This window comes from Scyliorhinus torazame, chromosome 6, assembly GCF_047496885.1.
Source record: "Scyliorhinus torazame isolate Kashiwa2021f chromosome 6, sScyTor2.1, whole genome shotgun sequence".
Taxonomy (NCBI): domain Eukaryota; kingdom Metazoa; phylum Chordata; class Chondrichthyes; order Carcharhiniformes; family Scyliorhinidae; genus Scyliorhinus; species Scyliorhinus torazame.
Window position 1 is genome coordinate 87,134,946 of NC_092712.1, and position 12,493 is coordinate 87,147,438.

Here is a 12,493-nt window from a genome sequence, read left to right on the forward strand (position 1 = left end):
CAGTTATGGCGGAGAGCGGGGATTGAGAGGAGGTGGGATATGTTCATAGAGGGGAGCTTTCGGAGTACGAGGGCGCTGGAGGAAAAGTTTGGGTTGGCGAGGAGAAACAAATTCAGGTATCTGCAGGTGCGGGACTGCCTTCGTAAACAGGTGTCAACCTTCCCGCTCCTATCGCTAAGGGGGATTCAGACCAAGGTAGTTTCCAGAGGGTGGGTAGGAAAAGGGAACGTCTCGGACATTTATAAGGAGCTTATGGGGTCGGAGGAGACGCAGACCGAGGAGCTGAAGCGCAAGTGGGAGGAGGAGCTGGGAGGTGAGAGAGGGGATCGTCTATGGGCAGACGCGTTGAGTAGAGTCAACCCATCTGTAACATATGCCAGGCTCAGCCTGATACAATTTAAGGTTGTTCACCGGGCTCACATGACAGTGGCCCGGATGAGCAGATTCTTTGGGGTGGAGGACAGGTGCGCAAAATGTGCAGGAGGACCGGCGAACCATATCCACATGTTTTGGACATGTCCAAAGTTTAGGGGATTCTGGCAGGGGTTTGCAGATGTCATGTTCACGGTGTTAAAAACAAGGGTGGCGCTGAGTCCAGAGGTGGCGATTTTCCTCCCACAAGTCCCAAAAGATGTGCTGTTTGGCGAATTGGACATTCTGAATTCTCCCTCTGTGTACCCGAACAGGCGCTGGAATGTGGTTACTAGGGGCTTTTCACAGTAACTTCATTGCAGGGTTAATGTAAGCCAACTTGTGACAATAAAAAAAGATATTCGGCTAAAAAAAATTAAAAGTCTAATGATGACCATGAAACCATTCAATTGTTGTAAAACACAATCTAGTTCACTAATAGGGAAATCCTTTCGGGAAGGAAATCTGCCATCCTTACCTGGCCTAGTCTGCAAGTGACTCCAGATCCACAGCAATGTGATTGACTTTTAAATGGCCTCTGGAATGGAACTAAGGGCAAGGGCATTTATGGATGTGCAATAAATGCTATTCCAGCCAGCAGCACCCACATAGAATCATAGAATCATAAAATCCAAAAGGAGGCCATTCAACCAATCGCGTCGGCACCGATCTTTCGAATGAGCACTCTACCTATTTACACTCACCCATCCACCAGACCTATGCCCGTAACCCCATAACCTAGCCTGCACATCCCTGGACATTGAGGGGCAATGTAGAATGGCAAATCCACCCAACCCACACATCTTTGGACTGTGGGAGGAACTCCGAGCACCTAGAGGAAACCATGCAGACCCAGGGAGAATGTACAAACTTTAAACATCCCATGAATGAATTTTTTAAAAAGACTACAATTTCCTAGTTTATTTCTTCCACCCTGCTTAAATGGCATTGACAATTTTACAATTCAAGGATTCAATATCTGAATCAGCGAGCTCTGGATGCGCATGACTAAAGAATCTAAAATTTCCTGACCTTTTTCTTCTAATAAAACGCAATAGAGAAAAAAAAAAATCAGGTCCTGGTGATTTGTCTTTCCTTATAGCCTCTATTTTTCCTTACTGTTTTATAATCTCATCTTCAATCTAGTAAATTCTTCTCCTTTGTTCATTTTTACATTTCCTTATATTGCTGGTACTTAACACCACTATTGTGAAGATCAGTACAAAGTATTTCGCAAGTCTCCCATTTCCTGATTTTCTAGAGTCTATGGGCTCAGGACACAAGGGGATCCCAGAAGTTACCCAAACTCAATGAGGCACGATCAATTTGGTTGGCGATGAAGTTGAATTCAAACTGAGGCTTTATTAGTATCTGAAGTGTGGCCTCCTACAGCAGCTGACGAAATGGCTGCGAGCTGAAGGCCACGCATATTTATAACCCGGCTCCTGGGCGGAGCTAGCGTGCAGGGGCCCAGGTGAAACTGTAGTGCAGGTTCTACCATACAACCTTTAATATAGGCACACAGTGGTTTACCACACAATTTATTTGTTCACTGACTTGCATGTTGTTTCTGTTGCTCTATTAAAAACAGCTTGCACAGCAATATCACAGCCTCTCTTGGGATAACAAATACACTCTTTCTTAAGTTAACACTGAAATTCTCTGGGGAGCTCAACATTTACAGGAGTCCCTCAAAGAAAAGTATGTGAATCACAGATGCAATTGATCACTGTTGTTCGCAACAACTGCAACAACTTCAAAAACCTATGTCCCAATTTATCCTACCTTTTTCATTTCTTCAACATAGGCAATCATGGCTTCCTCTTTTGTCATGTCTCCTAAGGAATTCCAAGCATCCCTACAATAAACACAGGAAGGCATTTCTGTTAATGACCTGTGACAAAATGCAAACCAATTTTGAAGCTTCAGTCACTCTAAACCACACCTAGCTTTAAAATTTAATTGTTAATGTTTAGAGGAAATGATTTACGGTCTAGCAAATTACATTTTTAAAACTATTTTTATTCAAGGCATTTTCATATCAAAAGAACAACCAAACAATTCAGTAAACAACCAACATCCATTCCTCCCTGCTCCCCTGATGCCAAACCCTCCTCACATCTTGCCTTCTCCAGTTTAACTCTGACCTGCTCCCTTGCTGACCTCTCAAACCTCGTTAAAGAAACTAATAAATGGCTTCCATCTCTGGGTGAACCCATATCAGCCAATCCCTCAAGGCAAACTTAACCTTCTCCAACCTCAGGAATTCTGCCAGATCGCTCACCCTCACTGGCTCAGAGTCCCGCCACACAACCAAAATCTGTCTCCGGACTATCAGGGAGGCAAAAGCCAAAACATCGGTCTCTCTCACCCACTGTACTCCCGGGTTTTCCGACACGCCAAATATCACTACCTCTGACTCAGAACCACCTTCACACCAAACACCTTTCCACATCACATTAGAGAACTCCTGCCAGAATTCCTCAGTCTTGGACACACCCAGAACGTGTGAAAAATGAAAATGAAAATCGCTTATTGTCACGAGTAGGCTTCAATGAAGTTACTGTGAAAAGCCCCTAGTCGCCACATTCTGGCGCCTGTTCGGGGAGGCTGGTACGGGAATTTGCGGACGTGATTTGCGGACACCACCCCCCCTCCCCACACCCCCACGCATAGCTATCCTCGACTCCCTCAAAAGAACCTACTCCACCGTCATGAGCGCTATGCATCACTTTGAACTGGATGAGGCTTAACCTTGCACATGACGAGGATGTGTTCACCTCTGCCCATGTCTGAGCCCCCAACTCCCCTCCCAGCTCTTCCTCCCATTTCTTCATAACAACCCCCGCCAGGGCTCCCTCCCACTTCATCAACTCCTCCTAAGGACGCTATGCATCACTTTGAACTGGATGAGGCTTAACCTTGCACATGACGAGGATGTCTTATCTACTTTGATCTAAAAGCAGGTGGGGGAGGGGAGTCAATTCAGGACAGTTTAAAAAAGAGCCACTTGTAAACTCACTCCCAGTGAGTTCTCCCAGTGAGACAGAGAAGACAGCCAGGAGTGAGGCAGCAAAGAGTGAGTTTGGGAATTTGAATCGAGGTGGGAATTGAATTGAATTAAATTGAATCAGTAAGGCAGCTCCTTTTAAATTTCAGGAGTTTAAATTAATTGATTTTAAGCTAGTATTGTGCAGTGTAGGTTAACAAGGGCTGCCCCACCCACTCACATAACTGGTTGGCAGTTAAGTGTCAGTCACTTCAATCTACTTTGATCTAAAAGCAGGTGGGGGAGGGTAGTCAATTCAGGACAGTTTAAAAAGAGCAACTTGTAAACTCACTCCCAGTGAGCCAGAGAAGACAGAGCCAGGAGTGAGACACAGCTAAGAGTGAGTTTGGGAATTTGAATCGAGGTGGGAATTGGAAGCTGGGTGGGGAGGAAGTGCTTTTTGTGACTGGTAAGTAGTGTTCCTGTTTTTCGGTTTCTTTTCATTGGTATATTTATTAATTTTTTTCTTCATTGTTTACTTATTTATTTAAATTTTTTTCTGGGGAAATTGAAATTGTTGAAGTTAACCAAAGGTTTAAGACATGGCAGGAGATCTCAGACCCGTGTCATGCTCCTCGTGTGCGATGTGGGAGCTTAGGGACACGTCCACTGTCCCTGGCTCCTTCACGTGCATGAAGTGTGTCCAGTTGCGGCTCCTGTTAGACCGCTTGACGGCTCTGGAGCTGCGGATGGACTCACTTTGGAGCGTCCGCGATGCTGAGGACGTCGTGGATAGCATGTTTAGCGAGTTGGTCACACCGCAGGTGAAAGGTACTGAGGGAGATAGTAAATGGGTGACCAAAAGACAGAGCAAGAGTAGGAAGGCAGTGCAGGTGTCCTCTGCGGTCATCTCCCTGCAAAACAGATATACCGCTTTGGATACTGTTGAGGGAGATGGCTCACCAGGGGAAGGCAGCAGCAGCCAGGTTCATGGCACCGTGGCTGGCTCTGCTGCACAGCTGGGCAGGAAGAAGAATGGCAGGGCTATAGTGATAGGGGACTCAATTGTAAGGGGAATAGACAGGCGGTTCTGTGGACGCAATCGAGACTCCAGGATGGTATGTTGCCTCCCTGGTGCAAGGTTCAAGGATGTCTCGGAGCGGCTGCAGGACCATTCTGGGGGGGGGGGGGGGGAAGGGTGAACAGCCAGCTGTCGTGATGCACATAGGCACCAACGATATAGGTAAAAAACGGGACGGGGTCCTACAATCTGAATTTAGGGAGCTAGGAGTTAAACTAAAAAGTAGGACCTCAAAAGGTAGTAATCTCAGGATTGCTACCAGTGCCACGAGCTAGTCAGAGTAGGAATGTCAGGATAGAGAGGATGAATACGTGGCTCGAGAGATGGTGCAAGAGGGAGGGATTCAAATTCCTGGGACATTGGAACCGGTTCTGGGGGAGGTGGGACCAGTACAAACCGGACGGTCTACACCTGGGCAGGACTGGAACCGATGTCCTAGGGGGGGTGTTTGCTAGAGCTGTTGGGGAGAGTTTAAACTAATGTGGCAGGGGGATGGGAACCGATGCAGGAAGTTGGAAGGTAGTAAAACAGGGACAGAAATAAAAGGCAGTAAGGGGGAAAGTGTAAGGCAGAGAAGCCATAGTCAAAAATCAAAAAGGGCGACAGTACAAGGTACAGTGACTGAGAGGAGCTCAGTGAATAGGACCAGGAATACTAAAAGATATAAAACGGGAAGTGAAAACATTAATGGTAAGCGACGCAGCAGGTTGTTACAGGAAGATATGGGTTCGACGACAAGGAAAATTAGGAGAAAGGTTAAGAGGAAATATAACTTAGGAGAGGTTACTGATCGAGGTGTTACGATTAAGAACAGAGGTAAAAAAGCCAACATAAGTGTACTTTACCTGAATGCTCGTAGTATTCGGAATAAGGTAAATGAGTTGATGGCGCAAATCATCGTGAATGATTATGATTTAGTGGCCATTACTGAAACATGGTTAAAGGATGGTCACGACTGGGAGTTAAATATCCGAGGGTATCAAACTTTTCGGAAGGACAGAATGGATGGTAAGGGAGGTGGTGTAGCTCTGTTATTTAAGGATGACATCCGGGCAACAGTAAGGGATGACATCGGTGCTATGGAGGATAAGGTTGAATCCATTTGGGTGGAAATCAGGAATAGTAAGGCGAAAAAGTCACTGATAGGAGTAATCTATAGGCCACCAAATAGTAACATTATGGTGGGGCAGGCAATAAACAAAGAAATAACAGATGCATGTAGAAATGGTACAGCAGTTATCATGGGGGATTTTAATCTACATGTTGATTGGTTTAACCAGGTCGGTCAAGGCAGCCTTGAGGAGTTTATAGAATGTATCCGCGATAGTTTCCTCGAACAGTATGTAATGGAACCTACGAGGGAACAAGCGGTCCTAAATCTGGTCCTGTGTAATGAGACAGGATTGATTCAGGATCTCATAGTTAGGGATCCTCTCGGAAGGAGCGATCACAATATGGTGGAATTTAAAATACAGATGGAGGGTGAGAAGGTAAAATCAAGCACGAATGTTTTGTGCTTAAACAAAGGAGATTACAATGGGATGAGAGAAGAACTAGCTAAGGTAGACTGGGAGCAAAGACTTTATGGTGAAACAGTTGAGGAACAGTGGAGAACCTTCCAAGTGATTTTTCACAGTGCCCAGCAAAGGTTTATACCAACAAAAAGGAAGGACGGTAAAAAGAGGGAAAATCGACCGTGGATATCTAAGGAAATAAGGGAGAGTGTCAAATTGAAGGAAAAAACATACAAAGATCAGTGGGAGACTAGAGGACTGGGAAATCTTTAGGGGGCAACAGAAAGCTACTAAAAAAGCTATAAAGAAGAGCAAGATAGATTATGAGAGTAAACTTGCTCAGAATATAAAAACAGATAGTAAAAGTTTCTACAAATACATAAAACAAAAAAGAGTGGCTAAGGTAAATATTGGTCCTTTAGAGGATGAGAAGGGAGATTTAATAATGGGAGATGAGGAAATGGCTGAGGAACTGAACAGGTTTTTTGGGTCGGTCTTCACAGTGGAAGACATAAATAACATGCCAGTGACTGATGGAAATGAGGCTATGACAGGTGAGGACCTTGAGAGGATTGATATCACCAAGGAGGTAGTGATGGGCAAGCTAATGGGGCTAAAGGTAGACAAGTCTCCTGGTCCTGGTGGAATGCATCCCAGAGTGCTAAAAGAGATGGCTAGGGAAATTGCAAATGCACTAGTGATAATTTACCAAAATTCACTAGACTCTGGGGTGGTCCCGGCGGATTGGAAATTAGCAAACGTGACACCACTGTTTAAAAAAGGAGGTAGGCAGAAAGTGGGTAATTATAGGCCAGTGAGCTTAACTTCGGTAGTAGGGAAGATGCTGGAATCTGTCATCAAGGAAGAAATAGCGAGGCATCTGGATGGAAATTGTCCCATTGGACAGACGCAGCATGGGTTCATAAAGGGCAGGTCGTGCCTAACTAATTTAGTGGAATTTTTTGAGGACATTAACAGTGCGGTAGATAACGGGGAGCCAATGGATGTGGTATATCTGGATTTCCAGAAAGCCTTTAACAAGGTGCCACACAAAAGGTTGTTGCATGAGATAAAGATGCATGGCATTAAGGGGAAAGTAGTAGCATGGATCGAGGATTGGTTAATTAATAGAAAGCAAAGAGTGGGGATTAATGGGTGTTTCTCTGGTTGGCAATCAGTAGCTAGTGGTGTCCCTCAGGGATCAGTGTTGGGCCCACAACTGTTCACAATTTACATAGATGATTTGGAGTTGGGGACCAAGGGCAATGTGTCCAAGTTTGCAGACGACACTAAGATGAGTGGTAAAGCAAAAAGTGCAGAGGATACTGGAAGTCTGCAGAGGGATTTGGATAGGCTAAGTGAATGGGCTAGGGTCTGGCAGATGGAATACAATGTTGACAAATGTGAGGTTATCCATTTTGGTCGGAATAACAGCAAAAGGGATTATTATTTAAATGATAAAATATTAAAACATGCTGCTGTGCAGAGAGACCTGGGTGTGCTAGTGCATGAGTCGCAGAAAGTTGGTTTTCAGGTGCAACAGGTGATTAAAAAGGCAAATGGAATTTTGTCCTTCATTGCTAGAGGGATGGAGTTTAAGACTAGGGAGGTTATGCTGCAATTGTATAAAGGTGTTAGTGAGGCCACACCTGGAGTATTGTGTTCAGTTTTGGTCTCCTTACTTGAGAAAGGACGTACTGGCACTGGAGGGTGTGCAGAGGAGATTCACTAGGTTAATCCCAGAGCTGAAGGGGTTGGATTACGAGGAGAGGTTGAGTAGACTGGGACTGTACTCGTTGGAATTTAGAAGGATGAGGGGGGATCTTATAGAAACATATAAGATTATGAAGGGAATAGATAGGATAGATGCGGGCAGGTTGTTTCCACTGGCGGGTGAAAGCAGAACTAGGGGGCATAGCCTCAAAATAAGGGGAAGTAGATTTAGGACTGAGTTTAGGAGGAACTTCTTCACCCAAAGGGTTGTGAATCTATGGAATTCCTTGCCCAGTGAAGCAGTAGAGGCTCCTTCATTAAATGTTTTTAAGATAAAGATAGATAGTTTTTTGAAGAATAAAGGGATTAAGGGTTATGGTGTTCGGGTCGGAAAGTGGAGCTGAGTCCACAAAAGATCAGCCATGATCTCATTGAATGGTGGAGCAGGCTCGAGGGGCCAGATGGCCTACTCCTGCTCCTAGTTCTTATGTTCTTATGTGTTCACCCTCTGCCCACATCTGAGCCCCCAACTCCCCTCCCAGCTCCTCCTCCTATTTTCTCATAATAACCCTCACCAGGGCTTCCTCCCACTTCATCAACTCCTCCTAAACATCTGACATCTTCCCCTCTCCCATTTCGTCCTCCAACAGAACCTTATCCTGCAACCCCAGGAGGCGGAAGCCCAGGAAAGAACGGCCCCTCGCTCCTTACAAAGTCCTGAACCTGCAGGTACCTCATGACATTCCCCTGTGCAACTCATACACTTCCTCTTGGTTCTCCAGCTCCTCAAATTTGGCCCCGATAAACAAATCGCCAAAACGCTCAATCCCTGCCTACCACCACCCCCGAACCCTCACGTCCAGCCCCATTGGGGCAAACCTATGGTTATTACAGATCGGCGGCCACAATGAGGATCCCTCCAGCCCCAGATGCTGCCGCACTGCCCTCACACCCTTAGGGCTGACACCACCACTGGGCTCACAGATTGCTTGGTCGGTGAGAACGGTAAAAGGCACCAACCACAAGCCCTTAAACACATACCCCTACACTATGCTGCCTCCATCCGTCCTCACGCCGACCCACCCCTGCCCCCCCAGGCCCATTTCCTAACCATAGCAATATTTGCTGCCCAGTAACAATTCATCATATTCGGCAACCCCGCCCCCCCCGCCGTGACTCGCAAGTCCACCCAGTGCGGCGTGTGGTCAGAAACCACAATCGCCCAATACTACAAGTCGGCCACCCACGCCAGCAACGTATTGTCCAACACAACAAAATCAATCCGGGAGTACACACGAGAGAAGTATGAAAACTCCTCCGCCCTCAACCTCCACAGAGCCACCCCCCATCCATGAGCTCCATAAACCCCTTCAGCTCCTTCGTCACTGCCGACTCCCATTTTATTAGGGTATTAGTGGCTTTTATAATAATTTTTTTTTTTTTTTTTTTTAAATGATTTTTATTGAAGTTTTCACAAAATATCAACAACAAAATGAAAAAGGAACCCAATAGAACTAAATACAAAACAAAATAAAACAACCCCCATGCCCCCCTCCCCTATACATAAATAATAAATTAACACCCCAAATTAACACATAGCAAACATAGCAAATATATACATCCCCTCAGATCCCCCAGTGTAGACAACCAAAAATAAAATAGAACCCCCGCCCCCCCGTTGCTGCTGCAGCTGACCATTGTCTACTGTTACAGTTCTGCCAGGAAGTCCAAGGACGGTTACCACCGCCTGAAAAACCCTTGCACCGACCCCTTAAGGCAAATTTCATCCTCTCCAATGTAATAAACCCCGCCATATCGTTGATCCAGGATTCCACGCTTGGGGACCTCGCATCCTTCCACTGAAGAAGAATCCTTCGCCGGGGTACCAGGGATGCAAAGGCCAGAATACCGGCCACTTTTGCCTCCTGCACTCCCGGCTCCTTTGCAACCCCAAATATTGCGAGCCCCCAGCCCAGTTTGACCCTGGATCCTACCACCCTCGACACCGTCCTCGCTACGCCCTTCCAAAATTCCTCCAGCGTGGGCATGCCCAGAACATATGGGTGTGATTTGCTGGGCTCCCTGAGCACCTAACACACCTGTCGTCACCCCCAAAGAACCTGCTCATCCTTGTCCCGGTCATGTGTGCCCTGTGCAGCACCTTAAACTGTATGAGGCTGAGCTTCGCGCATGAAGAGGAAGAGTTCACCCTCCCTAGGGCATCTTCCCACGTCCCCTCCTCGATCTCCTCCCCGAACTCCTCCTCCCACTTACCTTTCATCGCGACCACCGAGGCCTCCTCCTCCTCCTGCATCACCTGGTAAGTTGCCGAGATCTTCCCCTCTCTAACCACCCCCCCCACCGAGAGCACCCTGTCCTGTACCGTGCGTGGCAGCAGCAGCGGGAATTCCACCACTTGCCGCCTGGCAAACACCCTTACCTGTAGATACCTAAAGGTGTTCCCCAGGGGGAGCCCATACTTCTCCTCCAGCTCACGAACTTCCCATCCACAAACAGGTCCCCCCAACCTTCTTATCCCTGCCCTGTGCCACCCCGAAAACCCTCCATCTATTCTCCCTGGGACAAACCGGTGATTCCCCCGTATTGGGGTCCACACAGAGGCCCCCATTTCCCCCCTGTGCCGCCTCCACTGCCCCCAGATTTTGAGGGTAGCCGCCACCACCGGGCTCGTGGTATACCTCATTGGAAAGAGCGGCAGCGGCACCGTTGCCAGCGCCTCCAGACTCGTACCCTCACAAGACGCAGTCTCCAGCCTCTTCCATGCAGCCCCCTCCCCCTCCATCACCCACTTGCACTCCATCGCCACATTGGCGGCCTAGTAGTACCCACAGAGGTTGGGCAGTGCCAGCCACCCCCCCATCCCTACTCCGCTCCAGGAACACCCTTCTCACCCTCGGAGTACCTCGCGCCCACATAAACCCCGTTATGCTCCTGTTGACTCGCCAAAAGAAGGCCTTCGGGATAAGAATGAGGAGGGACTGGAACAGGAACAAAAACCTTGGGAGCACGGTCATCTTAACTGACTGCACCCTGCCCGCCAGGGATAGCGGCAACGCGTCCCACCTCTTAAACTCCTCCTCCATTTGCTCCACTAGCCTCGTGAAATTAAGTCTATGCAGGGCCCCCCAGCTCCTGGCCACCTGGACTCCCAAATACCTGAAGCTCCTCTCTGCCCTTTTTAGTGGGAGCTCGCCAATCCCCCTCTCCTGGTCCCCTGGGTGAACCACGAACAACTCGCTCTTCCCCATGTTGAGCTTGTACCCTGAGAAATCCCCGAACTCCCTGAGGATCCTCATTACCTCCGGCATTCCCCCCACCGGGTCCGCCACATATAGCAGCAAGTAGTCCGCATAGAGCGACACCCTATGCTCCTCCCCACCCCGCACCAACCCCCTCCAGTTCCTCGACTCACTCAGTGCCATAGTCAGGGGTTCAATCACCAGTGCGAAGAGCAGGGGGGACAAGGGACACTCCTGCCTCGTCCCTCGATGCAACGGGAAGCACTCAGACCTCCTCTTGTTCGTGGCCACACTCGCCATCGGGACCTCCTCGTACAACAGCCTAACCCATCTGACGAACCCCTCCCCAAACCCGAACCTCTTCAGCACCTCCCACAAGTACCCCCACTCTACCCTATCGAAGGCCTTCTCAGCGTCCATTGTCACCACTATCTCAGCCTCCGCCTCCCCTTCCCTCGCCGGCATCATAATAATGTTCATGAGCCTCCGCACATCCGCGTTCAACTCCCTCCCCTTCACGAACCCAGTCTGGTCTTCGTGGATCACCTGCGGCACCCAGTCCTCTATTCTCATGGCTAAGACCTTCGCCAGCACCTTGGCATCTACGTTTAACAACAAAATCAGCCTGTAAGAACCACACTGCAGGGGATCCTTGTCCCGCTTCAGGATCAAGGAGATCAGTGCCCGGGACATCGTCGGGGACAAAGCCCCCCTCTCCCTGGCCTCATTGAAGGTCCTAACTAGCAACGGGCCCAACAGGTCCAAATACTTTTTGTAGAATTCGACCCGGAAACCTCCGGCCCCGGTGCCTTCCCCGCCTGCATGCACCCTATCCCTTTGGCCAGCTCCTCCAGCCCAATCAGAACCCCTAATCCCGCCACCAGTCCCTCCTCCACCTTCGGGAACCTCAATTGGTCCAGAAAGCGGCCCATCCCTCCCTCCTCCAGTGGGGGCTCGGACCGATACACTTCCTCATAAAAGTCCCTTAAGACCCCATTGATGCCAACCCCACTCCCTCCCCTGTCCTTAACTCCTCCGATCTCCCTAGCTGCGTCCCGCTTCCGAAGCTGATTCGCCATCATCCGACTTGCCTTTTCCCCATAGTCATAAATCGCCCCCTGGGCCTTCCTCCACTGCGCCTCCGCCTTCCTGGTGGTCAACAGGTCGGATTCGGCCTGGAGGCTGCGCCATTCCCTCAACAGTCCCTCCTCAGGCACCTCCGCATACCTCCTGTCTACCCTCACCATCTTCCCCACCAGCCTCTCTCTCTCCTCACCTTGTGGGCCCTAAAAGAGATCAGCTCTCCCCTAACCACCGCCTTCAGCGCCTCCCACACCATCCCCACTCGGACCTCCCCGTTATAGTTGGCCTCCAGGTATCTCTCGATGCTTCCTCGGACCCGTTCACTCACCTCCTCGTCTGCCAACAGCCCCACCTCCAAGCGCCACAACGGGCGCTGGTCCCTCTCCTCCCCCAGCTGTAGGTCCACCCAATGCGGGGCGTGATCCGAAATGGCTATCGCCGA

The 12,493-nt window shown here is 48.9% G+C and overlaps 1 protein-coding gene across 5 annotated transcripts in view; it reads right to left on the minus strand.

The window, feature by feature from the left end:
- The window catches only part of acbd5a (acyl-CoA binding domain containing 5a), a 211,814-nt gene that overhangs the window by 133,596 nt on the left and 65,725 nt on the right, over positions 1 to 12,493 (minus strand). For all 5 annotated transcript variants that reach the window (XM_072508428.1, XM_072508427.1, XM_072508426.1 and 2 more), the window contains one exon: positions 2,197 to 2,269. In XM_072508428.1, the coding sequence (XP_072364529.1) occupies positions 2,197 to 2,244 (48 nt within the window). In that variant the 5' untranslated portion in view covers positions 2,245 to 2,269. The remainder of the gene's footprint in view (positions 1 to 2,196; positions 2,270 to 12,493) is intronic.